Raw genomic sequence first — 20,801 nt, 5'->3', positions numbered from 1 at the left:
CCCACCCAGAACAAACTCTTTCTTCCTGTGTTTTCACAGCACTTTTTTCTCCTGACACTGCTATGCAAATCCTGCTTTTTACTGTGACTATGCATGTACCAAACCATTTCCCCCATTAGATTAGAAACACCAGTACGGCTGGGCCTCTGTATAGTTCTTCCTTGGGCCTACCACAATGCTTGCCTCAAAAGAGCACTCAAATATATGTTGATGTGAAATACTACAAGGAAAATACTTAAAGAACTGTTAACCAGTTCTTTATATCCACAGACAACTAATTAAAAACACACTGAATTAGCAGTTTGTTACACAAAAAGTTTTAATCTAACTCTGGAATATAGAACATTGTGGAGTCTTCCCAGGATAGCCTGTTTTTCAAAGTCTTAACTTCCTTTTCCAGAAATGATATATCAGTAGGACTTCAAAATCCATTCTACAGGAGTCATGACTGTGTACAAACAAAAGAATAATGAACTTGGTTGCTTTGCAAAAAGCTGAGGTTCAGAAGGGAGAATAGATAGACAATCATAGTAAAGCTACAGCATCAACTATCCAAACGTCTGTCTAAAAACTAATCATGGAATACCTGAATGCTGGTCAGACAATGTGCAAAACGATGAGGCCGATGAGTGAATCATGAAGGTGACTGCTTACCTATACAATATGACATATTCATGCCCTTGTTTCCTGGACAGTCTGTAAGCTGGTGTCACCCTAGTTATAGCAAGGAGAGACTTCAGTAGCAACGACAGTCTGTTGTACACGGCATAGGAAACTTTGATTTCTTTATCACACCTGAGGAGCAAAGACACTATCAGCATTCTCCTACTCCACTAATGAAAAACAAAGAACAGAAATGCAATGAATAGAGATGTTAGTTATGTTCCATCTAGCTACTGAGATTAATTTGTTAGCATTAGAATATATATATAAAATTGAATCACTTTGCTGTACACTAGAAACTAATACAACATTGAATATCAACTATACTTCAATTTAAAAAATCTAAAAAAAATCTGTTAGCATTATTCATAAATTCTGATAGAATATAATCTGATTTGCAGTCTAAATAACCTTTCACAGAGTATTACAGTCAACAGAGATAGTCACAAATTAAGTGCTGGAACTATATAAGATTAAATTTATTATTAAAACATGTTCTGGGGCTTCCCTGGTGGCGCAGTGGTTGAGAGTCCGCCTGCCGATGCAGGGGACACGGGTTCGTGCCCCGGTCCGGGAAGATCCCACATGCCGTGGAGCGGCTGGGCCCGTGAGCCATGGCCGTTGAGCCTGCGTGTCTGGAGCCTGTGCTCCGCAACAGGAGAGGCCACAACAGTGAGAGGCCCACATACCGCAAAAAACAAAACAAAACAAAACAAAAACGTATTCTGAACTAACGTTGTAGTTAGAATTCTTTGTCAGTTTATCAACAGATTGTTGAAGCTAGCCAAAGTTTCACTTTCTCATGCACTAGACAAAGGCAGGTGGGCACCAAAAGGTATCCAATATATTTTTCTAGCTTTGAAGCAGTTATCTTTCTAAGAAATAAAGCAACACCCTTAAAAACAGTAATTCAATATTGCAATTGTATTACTAAAGGTGCAAACAATTTCAATGTACTATCTTACGAGCAGTTTACCTCTATACATCTAACAGGAACTCTGGAGAAGTGTTTGGTACTAAAATTTTGGACTATAACCTGGCAGTTGCTTTCTATTTAAGAAAGAAAAATAATGCCCATACCACTCATACTTATTAATAAGATTTTTCTTCTGATGTGTTGCTATTTCCTCAATTTTCCTATATATTCTTTTTGAAAACTAAAGCTTTGGGCAGGAAGTAAGCTAATCTGCCCTGAAAGAAGAAAATGGAAGGGGAAAATAACATGCATTTCCAATCCGTGACCAACACAGCATGTCTAAAGGAGTAGTGAGGGGAAATCTTATTGGATGTCTGCCACATAGAAAACAGACAAAACAGAGTAGTCATGTTACAAGAGCTCAAGGGATTTAATCAGAGAACTATCTGTACTCTGGGAAAACAACAAATCCTTTTTCAGCTTTCTCTCTGCTCCTCTCCCAGTGGTGTCTGAGTCTCTCTGGACTGACACTCCCTCTGAAGGTCATCTCTGTGCCTGGGCTGGAAGCCAAGCATGAAGCAAACTGTAGCAAAGACCTATTGGCTCTGTTAAGTGGTCAGAACCCTCTCCATGACTGGTACAAAGCCCTGCTTTTCACATGGTGTCGTGCACTTTATCCTCAGCTACCACAACGAAGGACCCTAAGACAGACCACTTACTTTTCATTCATTTCCAGACACCAGATTTCTAGCTCCATGGAATCTCCCTGTAGATGGAACAATTCAAAGATATTTCAGGTTTTTTTTAATCTTCTTTTTCCTTATTATAAAGCACTATACAGTCACTATAAAAATATTAGAAAGTATAAATAAGCAAAAAGAAGAGACATCAACTTATAATCCAATCAGTGATTTTTCTTTCTTTTTTTTTCAATCAGTGATTTTTCTAAATAAAAGTGAGATCATACTATATATACTATTTTTATCACTTTTTAAAAAATATTTATTTATTTATTTTTTGGCTGCATTGGGTTTTTGTTGCTGCACACGGTCTAAGCCCCTATCACTTTTTATCAATAAATACAACATGGAATTTTCCTTATAATTAAAAATTCTAGTTGACTTCCCAGTGGCACAGTGGTTAAGAATCCAGCTGCCAATGCAGGGGACACAGATTCAAGCCCTGGTCTGGGAAGCTCCCACATGCCGCGGAGCAACTAAGCCCGTGAGCCACAACTACTGCGCCTGCGCTCTAGAGTCTGCGAGCCACAACTACTGAAGCCCACGCACCTAGAGCCCAGGCTCCGCAACAAGAGAAGCCACCACAGTGAGAAGCCCACACGCCGCAACGAAGAATAGCACCCGCTTACCACAACTAGAGCAAGCCCACACACAGCAATGAAGACCCAACACAGCCAAAAATTAAATAAATAAAATTTAAAATTCGACATTATTTCTAATGGCTGTGTAGTATTCCAACATATGACAATTATTTTATCCAATCAGTACCCCCATACTTGGACATACAGCTTGTTTCTAAATTTTCACTACTACAAACAACACTGTGATAAACAGACTTGAGACTAAAATTCTGTATGCATCCTGAATTAGTTTCTTAAGGTAAATTTCCAGAATTAGAATTGTTGGATCGAAGAATATTCATGCTTCTAAGACTTTTGCTATGTATGTCCAAATTGCTCTTCAGAAAGGCCAACACTTCAAATCATGGAGAGAGCCTTTCCCTCCAATTCTATAGAGGATATTTTTAGGTGACACTCACAGTTAAATACCCTAACAAGCTCCTTACTTAAAAGTCTTTTTAGCTATTTGATGTCTTTAGCCAAACTGTTCAGTCTCTCTATGTGTTACTCTGAACAGACTTAGTCTAGTGGGTGGGAAAGAGAAAGAAAAGACCAAAGCCAGAATCCCTTAACCCTGTAACACTCCTGTGTGTCATTTAGTGAGATGGATAGTCACATACTTTTGAACACAAGTAATCTTTTTACGAATCAGCTGTAAGAGGGCCATTCTTTTAGGTTTGGGAATAAACTCGGGTTAGTTTGCGGAGTAGAGATTTTTTACTTGTTCTAGATCAAATTTAAATATGTATTCTTAATATATATCCTTTTCATCACAGTGTCATCTCTAAATGACATGATGAATTTTGAATCCACGCCCCCCCCAAAAAAAATCAAGGGATGACTGGACAGTAGGAAGTATCCAAGATAAATTGGTGTGGTTTCTCTAGGATAATCACAAAAGTTTAGAATAGGATTACATAGATGCCTGAGAGAGGAAAGAGTTCTTCCAGGGATTCCTTTTGGACTCCCTATGGATCGCTAAGAAAAATAATCCACAGTATAAATTGGTAATTCAATAAAGAAAAATACGAAGTTTTGTTTTATTTGGTGCTTAAGGTTGCCATGGAACAAGTACTGACATCATTCGTTCAACAAAATTGAGAGCCTACTGTGTGCCATCCCAGGCACTGTGCCACGCAGAGAGATGATTATTTATTTATATCCTGCCTCATTTCAAAAAGAATTTTTTTTAATTTATTTAATTTTGGCTGCGTTGGGTCTTCGTTGCTGTGCGCGGACTTTCTCGAGTTGTGGCAGGCAGGGACTACCCTTCGTTGCAGCGCGCAGGCTTCTCATTGCGGTGGCTTCTCTTGTTGCAGAGCACAGGCTCTAGTCACGCAGGCTTCAGTAGTTGCAGCATGCGGGCCCGGTAGTTGCAGCGCGTGGGCTCAGTGGTTGCAGCACACGGGCTCTAGGGTGCACGGGCTTCAGTAGTTGTGGCTCACGGGCTCTAGAGTGCAGGCTCAGTAGTTGTGGTGCACAGGCTTAGTTGCTCCGTGGCATGTGGGATCTTCCTGGACCAGGGCTCGAACCCATGTCCCCTGCATTGGCAGGTGGATTCTTAACCGCTGCGCCACCAGGGAAGTCCCTCAAAAAGAACTGAAGAACTACACAGATAAATAAGATGTGGCAAAGCTGCTGACCTCAAGAACAAAAGTGCAGGGTCTTTTGGTTAAGAATCTGCCTTCTAATGCAGCGGACGCGGGTTCGATCTCTGGTTAGGGAAGTAAGATCCCACAAGCCGCAGAATAACTAGGCCCATGTCCCTCAACTAGAAAGAAGCCTGCGCATTGCAACAAAAGATCCCACATGCCACGACGAAGATCCCAAGTGCTGCAACTAAGACCCGACACAGCCAAAAAAAAAAAAAAAAAAAGGATAGTATGAACAGGAACATGTAATGATCACCCACCATATGTTATGTTAGGTAATTTACAAGTAAGAATGAAATGAGGAAATATTATAGCTCTGCAAGACTGTGAAGGGTCGTGTTACTTTGGTGGTGTTAGGGGAGGTGGGGTTAAGTAATTTGGCCAAAGTTGCTCAGCTAGGATCTCAATTTGGGTCTGTATAGCTCCAAACTCATTTGCCTTTTATTATACCATGCACCCTCACAATCCTGTAGTGGATATCAATTAATAAACATGAAAGCAAGAATATTTGCCTCAGTCCTAGCATGGAATAAGGTGAACCAAAACACATTAAAAAAACCCCACAATACAGCAATTTATACTCTGGAAACAAATGTAAAGAAAACACACAGGAAATCTAAAGAGGGTTTAGAAAGGGAGATCCTCTAGAGCAGCGGTCCCCAACCTTTTTGACACCAGGGACCGGTTTCATGGAAGACAATTTTTCCATGGGGGGAGGGTGGTGTGGATGATGATGGTTCAGGAGGTAATGCGCGTGATGGGGGGGACAGTTGAAGGCAGTGTATACGAGCAATGGTTCACACGCTAATGACAGCGATGGGGAGCAGCAGATGAAGCTTCACTTGCTCGCCCACTGCTCACCTCCTGCTGTGCGGCCCAGGGGCTGGGGACCCCTGCTCTAGGGCATGTAAGTCTTGAAGGATAAGCAGAAACATATCACATATAGATGATATATATGAAGATGAGGGTGAAGAGTCTATTCCGAGTTGTTGGAAAAATAAGTACAAAAACCACAACCTCCTCAGAGAATAATGAGGTGATCAGAGAGGGAAGGAGCAGGAATAAGGCTGAGTTGGGGGACTTTCCTGATGGTCCAGTGGCTAAGACTCTGCACTCCCAATGCAGTGGGCCCAGGTTCGATCCCTGGTCAGGGAACTAGATCCCACATGCCACGACTAAAAAATGATCCCGCATGCCACAACTAAGACCCAACACAACCAAATAAATAAGTTTTTTTTTTTTAAAAAAAGGCTGAGTTGGAACCAGAGTGTGAAGAGCTTTGAGTGCCTAGTTAAGACACCGTCCTGGTGGAGGGAAGGGAACCCTCCTACACTGTTGGTGGGAATGTAAATTGGTACAGCCACTATGGAGAACAGTATGGATTTTCCTTAAAAAACTAAAAATAGAGCTACCATATGACCCTGCAATCCCACTCCTGGGCATACATCCAGAGAAAAACATGGTCCGAAAGGATACATGCACCCGAATGTTCTTTGCAGCACTGTTTACAGTAGCCAAGACATGGAAGCAACCTAAATGTCCAATGACAGAGGAGTGGATAAAGAAGATGTGGTACATATATACAATGGAATATTACCCAGCAATTAAAAAGAATGAAATAATGCCATTTGCAGCAACATGGATGGACCTAGAGACTGTCATACTGATTGAAGTAAGTCAGAAAGAGAAAGAGAAATATCCTGTGATATCCCTTATATGCAGAATCTAAAAAGAAATATACAAATGAATTTATTTACAAAACAGAAACAGACTCACAGACTTAGAGAATGAACTTATGGTTACCGGGGGTGGAAGGATGGGGGGAAGGGATAGTCAGGGAGTTTGGGATCGACATGTACACACTGCTATATTTAAAATGGACAACCAACAAGGACCTACTGTATAGCACAGGGAACTCTGCTCAATGTTATGTGGCAGCCTGGATAGGAGGGGAGTCTGTGGGAGAATGGATACATGTATATGTATGGCTGAGTCCCTTTGCTGTGCACCTGAAACTATCACAACACTGTTAATCAGCTATACTCCAATATAAAATAAAAAGTTAAAAAAAAAAAAAAAGACATCCTTCTGGCCATAACCTTACCTCAGAAGTCTTGAGTGAGATCTCCACACACATAGACCTCCCGACGGCAGGCAGCTGCCCTGCCAGCGCCTTCTTTGCTTCATGCGTAACCTCTGGGATGTCTTTGATTGCTAAATTGAACTAGAAAACAAAAGGAACTTTGTGTTAAACACTCACAAGGAACATTATGGAAACATAAAGTAGTAAGATTGGATGCTGAGTAAAGCAGGCATTGCTCTTGACTGATTAAGGACATTCATTTACTTCTCCCTTCCCCATAAGATATCTTGCATCAAAGCCCCAAAACTCAGGTTGAAAAAGCTTTTCACCTATCACAGCAGAAAGCCAAAAAACAAATACATCAGACTAACACTGATGAAGAACATACTTTCCAAGTGAATGGATCAAATGGAATTAGGTATTTTAATGTTATGATTTAGTAATACTAGAAATAGAATTATTTATTACTACACTGTGATTCCTTGTGACAAACACCATAGTATATCCCTTAACAAACAATTGGAATTTTACCCAGTCTGAACCCGTTGGGGAAGAAGATGAACGAGTACAAATCTTCTCGCCCAGTCGAGCCTGGACAATCACTTGGACAGTCTAAAAAAAGCAAACAAAAAATCAAAGATGAAAAGTTAAAACAAATTGATCTGGCTCCTAATCAGGGTTAAAACCCTCCCAATGCAGGATTTAAAAGATGCCAATGATCATAACTATACTTCAGGAAAGGGCAGGATTTAAAACCTTCAAGAACAAGTAGGAAAAAAACACGGCACAAAAATAACACTGTAAATATTCCTGAGGGCACAGTGTCAACCAATTAGAGAAATTACAATTTGAGGCTTGTAATCTATAATATTCTCACATGGCAGAAAGAAAGTTGCACATGATGGCTCTGACTTTCATAGAAAAACAAGTCCAACCATAGGTTTAAATATTCACTGCCATACACTTATGTAATCATAGTTGATTTAAACCAAGGATTCCATTTATTCATATGACTTGGCCCATATGGCAAAAGTCTTCCAACTAATTTTACAACCAGAATCTACTGCATGGATTATTCTTACATAGCAATGGTTGAGAGGAAGGAGTGAGAGTGGTGGAAATGATTTTTAGATTTAGGAAAATATGCCTTCTAAAGCATTCAAAATTCAGTTTTAATTCTTCATTTACCCAGAAGGGAACAATAAGTGAAAGTGAGACATTTCAGAGGTAGTTGATGCTTACGGAAAGATGCCCAAACTGCTGTCCATTCCAGTCCGCAGTCTTTGTTCCCACCCCAAGGGAACATACTGTGCCAATAACCTGGCATAATAAGTTTGACATTTCTGCAAACAGGCTTGCAAAAAAAAATTTTTTTTGAACAAGTAGCTGAGGAAAATTGGAAGCTACTTTTTAGTTACACCCCCAGTACCGCCCCCAAATTTCACAGTTTGGTTTACAACAGACAGAAGTATCCCTTAAAATGGGCAAGCTGCAAGCTGTTATGCTATATTTCCAAAAAGGGAGAAGCACGGAAGTTATTTCTAACAGTTCTAGGCTCAAGAGAATGGATATAGTACCTTGAGGGCAAAAAACTTAATGAACTTGTCCAGGTCCTTTCTGTCCTGGGAATTGAGATCAGTTTCCATTGCCTATAGGAATCTAAAACAGGAAGAAAAAAAAAAAGTGTTGAAAAATGTGACTAATATCTTTTAAAAGGGATTGCTACAACAAAGCATACAGAGATGGTATTGTCTACTAGCTGTATGAATAGTCACGTAGGAGGTAAAAAAAAATTTCCCCCCTGACTAAAAGACACCAAAGTGAAAAATACATACTATCTTTTGAGCAAAATAAATTCCACACAAAGAGCTAAATCTATAGACCTTAAAAATAGATGAGACAAGCCATTTTACCTGAATCTGAAACTTTGAGCTTTTAAATATAACTTATATATTAAAAAAGTTATATTACTTACCTATTAAAAAAGTTTTATTACCCAGCATATTGAAGACTAAGTGCTAATGAGACAAAAAGTTTATTAAAACATAAAGTGAGTTAACATTCCTTCAAAGGGCCAGTAAATCAATTTAACTTTGGGCGGGAGTGGGGTAGGGGTGGGGGTGGGTTTTGGACCCCTTCTGAGAATCCAATGACATGACAAGCCCTTTCTCCAAAAAAATGCACAAATATAGCAACTTTGGGTATATTCAGGGAGTTCATGAGTTTCACGAAGTACATCATAAACCCCCAGGTTAAAATGTTTTGAGAAGGGGCTGGTATGAGGAAGAAAGCATTTACAGAGAGAAGAGCATGAACAAAGGCGTATAAGCCACAGAGAGCAAACTGGGTTTGCAACTATTAAGTATGCCAATTTTCCAGCGGTTGTGTATGGCTGGCTGGGGCCAGATCATGAGAGACTTAAATACAGTGCTAGAGACTGACCTGCATCTAATATGCCAGAAATGGGAGCACCCTCAAGGCTTTTGAGGAGAGGAAGCAACACAATCCAAATGGTGCTTTAGATGATAGCTTTGCTGGCATATTGTAGAATAGTTTTGAGTATGGAAAGCAGGGAAACCAATTAGGTCCTTGGCAATAATTCAGGCTTGTGGTCAAGGCTAAAACTCTAATACAGATACAGACATGATTTGGAAATAGTATGGATGGGAAGTATTTTAAAGGAAGAGCTAACAGGTTTAAGGACTGAGTGCAAAAAGTTTAATGGGCTTTCAGAAAAACAAGAAAGCCAGAGGGACAGCTAGTTTTAAGGAAAGGTATAAACAAAAGGATAGAGTTGAAACAGGAAATAATACAAGTTAAAAAAAAACATTGTTCTCTATTGAGGTATAACTTACATGTAGTGAAATGCACAAATCTTAGGTGCATTTCAATAAACATTTTGTACGTAAACACTCATATAATGACAACCCAGATCAAGTTATAGTACATTTCCAATAATCCAGAAAGTGCCTTTGTGTTCCCTTGGTCAATAAAACCACCAAAAAGCAACCATGATTCTGACCTTTATCACCATAGATTAGTTTTGTTTGTTTGTTTGTTTATTTGCTTTTTTAAGAAAATGTTGGGGGGTAGGAGTTTATTAATTAATTTATTTATTTTTGCCGTGTTGGGTCTTCGTTTCTGTGCAAGGGCTTTCTCTAGTTGTGGCAAGCGGGGGCCACTCTTCATTGTGGTGCACGGGCCTCTCACTGTGGCGGCCTCTCTTTGCGGAGCACAGGCTCCAGACACGCAGGCTCAGTACTTGTGGCTCACGGGCCTAGACGCTCCACGGCAGGTGGGATCCTCCCAGACCAGGGCTCGAACCCATGTCTCCTGCATTAGCAGACAGATTCTCAACCACTGCGCCACCAGGGAAGCCCCTAGTTTTGTTTGTTTTGAATTTCTTATAAATGGAATCAAATAGTATTAACTCTTCTGTTGTGTACCTTCCTTTATTCAACATTATGTCTGTAAGATTCATTTATAATGCTGCATGTAGCAGTTTATTCTTTTTCATTGTTATGTAGCACTCCATTTTATGAATATGCCACAATTTATAAATTAAACTGTTGATAAATATTTGGGTTGTTTCCTGCTTTTAGCTGTTATATTCTTTTTTTTTGGCTGCATTGGGTCTACGATGCTGCGCACGGGCTTTCTCTAGTTGCGGCGAGCAGGGGCTACTCTTCCTTGTGGTGCGTGTGCTTCTCATTGCATTGGCTTCTCGTTGCGGAATACGGGCTCTAGGGCATGCAGGCTTCAGTAGTTGTGGCTCATGGGCTATAGAGCGCAGGCTCAGTAGTTGCTGTGCACGGGCTTAGTTGCCCAACGGCGTGTGGGATCTTCCCGGACCAGGGCTCAAACCTGTGTCCCCTGCATTGGCAAGTGGATTCTTAACCACTGCGCCACCAGGGAAGTCGGTTATTATATTCATACATGAGAGTTTTCGTGAATATAAATACTCACTGCTATCAGATGTAGAGCCAGGAGTGTTGTTGTTGGGTCACAGAGTATGCATATGCAGGCATACCTTGTTTTATTGCACCTTGCTTCACAGATATTGCCACCTCCTCTTCTTAAAAAACAAATTGAAGGGGCTTCCCTGGTGGCGCAGTGGTTAAGAATCCGCCTGCCAATGCAGGGGACACGGATTCCAGCCCTGGTACAGGATGATCCCACGTGCTGTGGAGCAACTAAGCCCATGCGCCACAACTACTGAGCCTACCCTCTAGAGCCTGCGAGCCGTAACTACTGAGCCCACGTGCTACAACTACTGAAGTCCATGCACCTAGAGCCCATGCTCCGCAACAAGAGAAGCCACCGCAATGAGAAGCCCACGCACTGCAAAGAAGAGAATAACCCCCGCTCGCCGCAACTAGAGAAAGCCCGCGCACAGCAACAAAGACCCAATGCAGCCAAAAATAAATAAATAAATTTATTAAATAAAAAAACTGAAGGTTTGGGTCAACCCTGTGTTGAGCAAGTCTATCAGCGCCATTTTTCCCATGGCATTTGCTCACTTCGTGTCACAGTGTCATATTTTGGTAATTCTCAAAATATTTCAAACCCTCCACCAGCAAAAAGATTACAACTCACTGAAGGCTCAGATGATGGCTAGCATTTTTTAGTAATAAAGTATTTTTAAATTAAGGTATGTACATTGTTTTTTTTAAGACATAATGCTATTGCACTCTTAATAGTCTATAGTTTAGTTTAAACACACTTCTATATGCACAGGGAAACAAAAAAATTCATGTGATTCACTTTATCACAGTGATCTGGAACCGACCCACAATATATCCAAGGTATGCCTGTGTTTAGCTTTGATAGATACTGCCAAACAGTTTTCTAGGATCTGTACCAATTTACATCACCACCAACAGTACCTTAGAGCTCCCAGTGTTCCACATCTATACTACCACTTCGCATTGCTGATTCCTTAGCCATCTTGGTAGGAGTGTGGTGGTATTTCATTTAATCTGCATTGAATGACTGATGATTAAATTAGAGATGAAATGATGACTGCCTTTCCTCCAATGATACCTTTTCATATGTTTATTAGACATTTGGATATCCTCTTTCATAAAGTGCTAGTTCAAGCCTTTTGCCCACTTAAAAAATTAGGTTGTCTTTTTCTTACTGAATTGTGGGAGTTTTAAAAAATATATAGTGGATTCAGTACATTGTTGGATATGTACTGCAAATACCTTCTCCCAGTTCGTGGCTTGCCTTTCTTGTGGAATTTGTTTCTTATCGTGAGAGTCACGACATACTAACGGACAATGGCCAGACTATATATATGAAGATAGAGCTCTGACCCACAATCTGCAAAAATCCAGCCCAGAAAGCCAACCTACTATCTACACTTACCAGTCAAGGAAGTCAGACTATCTCTAGCAACCAGTCCAGGAAGTCAAATGATAACCCCTGTAAAAACTGGCCCCAAACAGCCAGGACTTGATTAACTGACAGCTTCCCTAATTTTTATCCCTGCTTCCAACTTAGGACCAACCAGAGAAAGCCAAATATGTACCCCAACCAATCATATAGAGTACCCCCACTTGTAGTCAGGCTGCCTACAGCTTCCTTGTGCCAACAGCCCCAAATCAGGACATTCCTGAAGGCTTCCCTGCCTTTTTTCCATTATAAAGCTTCCCCAGTGGTCTACCTACCTTTGCATCTCTGCCAAAGGCAAGCGCTGGAACTGACTCCTCTGCTACCCGAAAGCTCTGAATAAATGGCCTTCACCTGTTCTCATCTGGGTGGTTTTTATGTCCACATTAAATACAGATTTATTGAGGTATAATTGACAATATCAGAAGTATAAGATAAGTTTTGACAGGTTTATAACTGTAAAATCATCACCACAAAATAGTGAACATAACAATTACTCCCCCAAAGTTTCCTCATGTTCCTTCATACTCCCTCTCTCCAGCCGCGCCCCCATAATCCCCCATACCTAAACAACCTCTGATATGCTTTCTATCACTAAAGATCCCTACCTGCATTTTCCAGAGTTTTATATAAATTAAATCATACAGTATGTACTCTTTGGCTTCTTTCACTAAACACAATCATTTTGAGATTCACCCATGTTATATATTTTTTCACCCACGTTATATTCTATGTCAATAGTTCATTTCTTTTTTCTTTAATTTTTTTTTGATGTGGACTATTTTTTAAAGTCTTTATTGAATTTGTTACAATATTGCTTCTGTTCCATGTTTTGGTCACAAGGCCATGTGGGATTCTAGCTCCCCACAGGGATCGAACCTGCATCCCCTGCATTGGAAGGTGAAGTCTCAACCACTGGACTGCCAGGGAAGTCCCGATGGTTCATTCCTTTTTATTGCTGAGCATCATCCTCTTATGGAGTTTCCTGATGATCAGAGGTTCTTTATTTTAGTAAGTCCAATTTATTAACATTTTCTTTGATGGTTAGCACTTTTCTGTGTCCTGTTAAAAATTTTTTTGCTGATCTCAAAGTCATGAAAATATTCTCCTACATTTTCTTCTAGAAACATTACTCTTTACCTTTCACAGTTAGATTCGTGATCCATCGAAAATTAATTTGTATATGTGGTGTACGTTAGGGATCAAGGTTCACTATTTTTTGCCTATCAGTTCAGTTTATTTAATAGGTTGAGTTAGAAACACCTGAAGATCTGTCTGAAAATGCTAAATCTGAAGCTAATGGAAAAGGTTAAGACTGAGATTAAAGTTGGAGATAAATCTCAAAAAAGAAGGAATTATTAAAACTATAGCAACAGATGAAATCACCAAGGGAGATAACAGGAAAAAAAAAAACAACGACCTTGGAAAGCATTTGCATAAAAGAACCACAAAAAGAAATGCAAGAACTAATCAGAGAAATAGGAGATAAAATGATTTCTGAGAAGTTTTCATTGAAACTGAGGGGAAATTAAAGTTTCAAGATTGAAGGGATGGTCAAACAGTGTAAGTTCTTGTGGAGGAGGCAAAACTTTACCTCTATGCATATTAAACTTTGAGCTGGGACTCCTTCAACAAAAAGACAGATTAACAAGAGCAAAACAGTTTACTGACTAATGCAGCACCTACCACAGAGGAGAAACCTCAACAAAAAATAACTCAAAGCAGTGGCTTAGAACTATGGCTCATATGGAGTCTTCAACAAAGAATAATAACTTCATAGAGAAATGACAGGACAAAGGAAAGCAGTTTTAGGCATTCAAGGGTGCAGGCTGTGGGAGGAAACTAAGGGAGCAAGGTTTGTTTGCAGATTTCTCTGGTGTCTTCTCAGGTCTGATAAGAATCTGTCTCCAGTAAAAAAGGGGAATTTATATCCTGCCTTTAGGCAGAAAACGGGAGGGCAGTGAAAGGTTCTCCTGCATTTGCTGCTTCTTAACTGCCTTCAGCTCAAAATAATTATGTCAAAGAGGCATATTTTGGGATGACATATTCTGGATTCCTTCATTCTCAAGAGGAAAAGGCCACTGGACTTGGCATTACGTTGTTAATGACCTTTGAGAGGAGAGTTTCTTAGGGTGGTAGTGAGGAATGGATTCAGCTACTTCTGAGATGTTAGACAGGAAAAGAGCTCAAGCTTTTCCGTTAAAAGGATTTTCCCTGTAGGATAGGAATATCTGAGCAAATTTATAGGTGGGGGGTGGGAAGAAACCAATGAAGGAGAAATAAAACCTTTGAGAAGAAATAACTGATGAGATCCACAGGAGAATCTACTGATCAAATTACAAAGGACTCATCTTTGGGGGCCTATCAAATAATATGCTTGACATGTACACCCACCTTCAGGCCTTCCTAATTTTGGTTGAAAAGAACACTAACAAATATTAAAGTAAAAATAAAAAGACCTTTTAAAGGGTTAAACAGCTCAAGGCCCTGAAGCAACACAGCAACAGATCTGAGATAAGAGCAGTGCTGGAGGACTGGGCTGCCCCTATCTTACACTGAAGTGGGGAAGTGCTCCCACTACCAGAGCATCTACCAAAGCACAAACATTATAATGGCACAATGACTCTTGTGACTTTTTGTACCACTGGAAGCACTCAAAGGATTATGTAACTAGAGTTAGTTATTGAGCCAAAAAGGGTGGTCTCCACAGAGAAAAAGTTCTCTCAAAGGTATCAGAGCTTATTGTCCCCTTAGGCCTAGGCTATCTATCAAGGATATTAGTTCATCCTTTACAATAGAAATGTAATAGAAAGTTTACTTTTGCTTTGCACTTTGCAAAATTCCTTCTTTGAGTGCTCCAAGGAATATAAACGGAAATTTGGTACAAACATTAAAAACACTGAATTCTTTCTTTTTTTCTGCCCTTTACTACACTAGCCAATTACTGAATCCTTCAAACTTATGCTTATACAAAATCCTTTATATTAGCAGCATTTTCATTTCCATAGATAACCACCTTAATCCAAGTCTCATTCCTTATCTGGAAGAGACTCTCTCGGTTAGTTACTTTACCTTTGAAGAGGATAGGCTATGCCATCCTAAAATATGCCACTTTGGCATAAAGATTATTTTTAGCTGAAGACATTTGAGATTCAACAGATGTAGAAAAGAAATCTTCTCAGAGCTTCCCTTATCTGACTAAAAGCGGAAACTTCTAAGAAATGAGGACTGCCATAAATTCCCATTTCAGGTTGGCTTCTACCCCAGGAGAGAGACCTAACATAAACCTAATATAAATCCCCTATCTGGGGGAGTTTCATAGTCATGAAGAAGATGGAAAGACCATTTGCACCCACACAAGATAAAGTTTGTTATGACAAACCTTCTTATTTCCCATTTGTTCTCCTAAACACCCATTCTTCTTTCCTAAAGAAACTAATTTTTCTTCCTATAAAACCTTTCTCTCCTCTCTTTCTCCTACTGAGTTAGACATTTAAGTCCCAAATTTTTACCACCTCCTTGAGCTATTCATCACTGAGCACTCCTGTGGTATACACTTTGCAGGCATTAATAAACTCTGTCTTTTCTCTTGCTAATCTATCTTTCGTTGGTTTCATTTGCACGCCCCCATCTGCTGAATCCAAGAGGTTATAGGAAAAGTTTCTTCCCCAACACCTCCTTCTAGATTATACTGTAAACCTCAGGTAAACCACTGAAAGGCTAGTCTAATAAAGCATTATGTCATCATATTGCTCCTACGTGCCAGAACTTTGGGCAGACTCCTCAGTCTGACCTTCAAGAGTCCACATACGAAGTCAGCGGGGAAAATAGGTAAAATGATTTTGCAAAGGTGATCAGAGGCTTGCTGGTACTTTCAGGAAAGATCTTGGTCACTGAAACTAGCAAATAAATGGTGATCCTGGACAAGGATCTAGTCCTTGGATGTACACGCTCAGGAAACTAATTTTATTAGTTCAGTCAAGGTTTGGGGGACTTCACTTACAAGAGACAGTTTACATACCATAAATCCCATTTATTAATTGAGAAATAAAACTGCCAAGTCGATAAAAGAAGCATCAAGTGATCAACATGTTGCCTTTCCTACAAGGAGACCATTTTGGGAAAATAAAATCATATCAACCCACTATTAGCTTCATATATCCTTCTCTACCTCAGGAACAAGCACATTGGAATTCTGCCACCAAGAGTCTAGAGAGGGCCTTCTTAGTTGACAATGAATGTATGTGACTTTCTTTCCTACAGACCACTGCCCATATCAGTCATTGTCACCAACATGTTATAACTGCCAAAGACCCTTGATGGAACAGGTTTTAAGAAAATATATCAGCTGCTAGAAGACTAAGCCAAAGTAGGGCTTTTAGGTTACCACTTCGTTTAAGTCAAGGCCACTTTACCTCTCAGCATTCTAGTCTCTCAATTACAAAGCAAACTCTTCTGCAAGTGAAATAGGAGGGAAGGAGGCAGGGCACAACCTTTGAAAGAATGACATAGCCTGAGGACATGACGTAAACTGATTAGAACCAAATGGGTCCAAGATGGCAGACAAGTCGACTTCCACTAGACCTTGAGCCTCAGTACACGCTCACATCAGCAAGCTAAATAACACACCCACAGGCGCCAGGACAGTTTCAAGACAGACTATAAGAATCAAAAAGTAGGCAGTGGCCCAATTCCTGGAAATCCCCACCCCTTCCTAAAATAGCTGGAATACTCCTCCCACTCATTAGCCTATGAAATTACCCACTCCTATAAAAACTGACAATCCCATACCCTGGTGCCTCTCTCACCTTCTGAGATGGCCCATGATTTGTCTGTGGAGTGTGTTTCCCCCAAGGCCGCTCTCACCTTCTGAGATGGCCCACACTCTGTCTGTGGAGTGTGTTTCTCTCTAAATAAATTCACTTCTTACGTATCACTTTGTCTCTCACTGAATTCTTTCTGCTATGAGACATCAAGAAGCTGAGCTTCATTAAGTCCTGAAACCATGTGTGTGATCTCAGTTGGGAGACCATGGGTTTTGTCTGGGTTCGAGTTCCGGCACATGGGTTCAAGTGCCAATCTGAGATGCAAGGTTTCACAAGCATTCAAATCTCATGTCCCTTTCCTGTTAATATGTTGAATAAGCAAGCTCATCAGCGCTACTTATTACCTTATTAAAGTTTTTTGCCTTAGGGACATAAACCAATTACTATGTATGATTTTTGGATATTTACAAAAAGTTCTATGTGGTTCCCACCCACATATATTTGATTCAATTTACCAGAGGTCACCTCTAAAATGGCTTAATTAGGCCAAAAGTATATTTATGAATCATAATGCTCCTAATATTGCTGTCCCTTCAAGTTTCATCAGAATCTATTTCCCCAGACTTGCCACTTGTAGCTTTTCTTGTCTGAGAAATACCTCACTTAATTAAGGCCTTTCTTCAAGGCTTAAGACATTTAACAAATAACAAAAACTATTTACTGGACCTTGATTAGCAATTTCAATTTAGCAACATTCTCTACACATCATTTTCATTAACAGAAGTTCATAACAACAAATAATTCTGTCAGGTTCCCACAGTGTTTAGAACATGTGCAGACTTGTGCCAAACTAAAATGTTTTTAAACAATTATCTGAAAATAGAATGGATAAGCAAAATGTGGTATATACATGCAATGAAATATTATTCCACCTTAAAAAGGAAGGAAATTCTGACACATGCTACAACATGGATGAACTTTGAGGACATTATGCTAAAGTGAAAAGAACTAGTCACAAAAAGACAAATACTGTAGGATTCCACTTATATGAGGTACTTAGAGTAGTCAAAATCGTAGAGACAGAAAGTATAATGGTGGTTGCCAGGAGCTGGGGGGAAGAGAGAATGGGGAGTTGCTGTTTAATAGGTAGAGTTTCAGTTTTACAAGATGAAAAGTTATGGGGACAGATGATAGTGAAGGCTGCACAGCAATGTGAATGTATTTAATGCTGCTGAACTGCACACTCAAAAATGGTTAAGATGGTAAAATTCTGTTGCTTGTATTTTAACACACACAGAAAAAGAAAAAAAGATGCCATTACTAAATAAATAAAGTTTCCCATTATTATGTAATGGTTGTAGATAATCACCAACTCCCAAATACTAGACAGAAGATTCTACAACACTGTTCAAGTGCAAATGATACAATCAGGTAAGGGAAAAGTACAGTTATCTGGATAGACAGGTTTTTTAGATCTTTTACTTACTTTCATACTGAAATGCTAATTTTAAATTTTAAAAATACGAGTTCTTCTTAGGCAGACAAAACCCATTTATCTCAACTACTTTCCCAATCCTCAATTAAAAGCACAGAAATATAAAAGCTATAAATAAACCCAGAAGAAGAAATAACAATGAAAGATGTCAACAAAATATTGGGGGGAAAAGTAAACAGACTGGTAAAGGATAAAGGTTCAATGTTTATTTCTGCTCACTCCTAAAAAAAGGGTGGAGGACTTAAAAAGCATACACACAGACAAGAGATAACAACATCAAAGTTCGGGAAGGTAGAAAGTAGAAGGAATAGATAACTGACTAAGCAGAGCACAGCTGATATCCAAGCCAGCAGCGGGAGAAACCCTAAACAAAGAAAGCTCTTCTGAACCAAAGAACCTAAGAAAGTCTAAGGAATTAGTCACCAGGTAGCTACTAAAGTAGGGTGGCAGATGGGGCTGAAAACAGGAGGATTATTTGAAAGTCCATGGAAGAAGCAGTTAGACCCCACTCTAAGCCCTACAGCCACTCCATGACCCCACTCAGACCAGAACTTCCGTTCCTTCCTAACGTTAGAAGGCTGCACATTGGGAGGTCCCCAAATGTGGAGTAGGAAGACCCTGATCTCACCTCCTCTCACAAAACTTACAATTATGTACAGAACAACTATTGAGGAAAAAGACCCTGACCCTAACCTACCAGAAAAGATCTTCTACAACTAAAGATATAAAGAAGGAACCACAACAAGATGGGTAAGAGTGGGGAGTCCCAGTACAGTCACAACCCATGCCCCCGGTTGAGGAACCCACAAACATAAGAATAATTACCATTGCAGAGATTCTCCCCAAGGAGCAAGGGGTCTGAGTCCCACACTGGACTAACCAGCCTGGGGGTCCTATGCCAGGAAGACAAGCCCCCAGAATGTTTGGCTTTGAAGGCCTGTGGGTCTTACATCTAGGAGCACCAGAGGGCTGTGGGAAATAGAATGGAATCTCTTAAAGGGCACACAAACTCTCACATGTGCCAGGACCTTTAAGGCAGAAGTAGTAATTTCAAAGGAGCCTGGGTCAGAACTACCTGCTAATCTTGAAGAGTCTCCTGGAGAGGCAGAAGGCAACTGGAGTTCACCCTGGGGACATAGATACTTGTGGCAGCCATTTTGGGGAGCCTGTTCTACCACATGGACACTGGTGCAATCACCATTTTGGAATCCTCCCTCTACCACTAGCATGGTGTGTGTGTGTGCGCGCCAAGGGAAGCCCCTGTTCAATGTTCTTGTCTTAAGAGATACAAGTAACTTTTCTCAAGAGTCCAGGGGAAAAAGAAAAAAGTAAGAAATCCTGCGTTGTTCTATTATACAGTATGTGATACATACAGAAAGAAGTAAAGCAATGTGGCCAACAGAGAACAATGTATGAATGTAGGTGAAGAGTATATGAAAGTTGGGGCTTCCCTGGTGGCACAGTGGTTGAGAGTCCGCCTGCTGATGCAGGGGACACGGGTTCGTGCCCCGGTCCGGGAAGATCCCACATACCGCGGAGCAGCTGGGCCTGTGAGCCATGGCCGTTGAGCCTGCGTGTCCGGAGCCTGTGCTCCGCAACGGGAGAGGCCACAACAGTGAGAGGCCCGCGTACCACAAAAAAAAAAAAAAAAAAAAAAAGGAGTATATGAAAGTTCACTTTAATATTCTTACAATTTTTCTGTATATCTTACATTTTTCAAAAAAAATCTAACAAACAAAATCCATTCTCATCAAATGGTCTATAGCAGAGTAAAGTTCTTAACTAACTTTCACCCAGCATAAAAGTTTTCTATCTCCTTGTAGACCTATTTCAAATACAGTTTTTCAAACATCTGAATGACTGCTCTAGCTATACTTCCAAGTTCCCATCACAGGATATCCTTGCCTTGAGAGTGAAGGAGACAAGGAGTTCAATGCACTGTGCCATGTCAGATATGAGTTTCAAAACTCGGAGGACATCCAACAACAATGTGGACTAAACTTATGTTATCAGTCACACCCCACCCCTGCCCACTACAGGTACATAAAAATGCAAATAAGATATGACAATAAAAAGGTTTTGATACGCAGCTAAACCAGAAAGATTGAAAAATCCCAGGTTCCAGAAAAAAAGGTAAGTTAAAGCCTTATAAGGGAAAATTGATGCCAGGGAGCTGAGGTTTATGGAGAGCAAGGTCAGATTCTTATAATGAACACATGAGAACAAGAGTGGGGTGTGAGGGAATCATACCTCAAGCTTACGGGCAGGTAGAAACCTCCCCTGCAGAAAACCCCAGAGCCAAGTGCTCCTTGATCAGAGGCCAGAAGAATCCTAGAGAAGCAATGAAGAGCTTTGCCATCTATCATGGCAAGGTTGGGAGGTGGGGAAGTTACTCTCAAACCTTCAAAAGAATACATCAGTAAGGTACACAGATATAAGATCCAAAATTACACTACCTACATGGATGGTAAG

The 20,801-nt window shown here is 40.2% G+C and overlaps 1 protein-coding gene across 7 annotated transcripts in view; it reads right to left on the bottom strand.

Annotated features, from left to right (window-relative positions):
• Positions 1-20,801, bottom strand: part of ATG13 (autophagy related 13) — a 46,303-nt gene that overhangs the window by 17,281 nt on the left and 8,221 nt on the right. For 6 of the 7 annotated variants that reach the window (XM_082844617.1, XM_082844611.1, XM_082844615.1 and 3 more), the window contains 5 exons: positions 8,252-8,333; positions 7,206-7,286; positions 6,696-6,815; positions 2,299-2,345; positions 655-795 (listed from right to left, as the gene is read on the bottom strand). In XM_082844617.1, the coding sequence (XP_082700743.1) occupies positions 655-795; positions 2,299-2,345; positions 6,696-6,815; positions 7,206-7,286; positions 8,252-8,320 (458 nt within the window). In that variant the 5' untranslated portion in view covers positions 8,321-8,333. Of the gene's footprint in view, positions 1-654; positions 796-2,298; positions 2,413-6,695; positions 6,816-7,205; positions 7,287-8,251; positions 8,334-20,801 lie in introns of those variants that run through there. The other variant, XM_082844616.1, reaches the window with a different exon arrangement.

The sequence above is a fragment of the Leucopleurus acutus genome (assembly GCF_964270905.1).
Source record: "Leucopleurus acutus genome assembly, chromosome: 8".
Lineage (NCBI taxonomy): Eukaryota > Metazoa > Chordata > Mammalia > Artiodactyla > Delphinidae > Leucopleurus > Leucopleurus acutus.
Note: the sequence above shows the minus strand (reverse complement) of the source record. Positions and strands in the feature narration are given on the sequence as shown.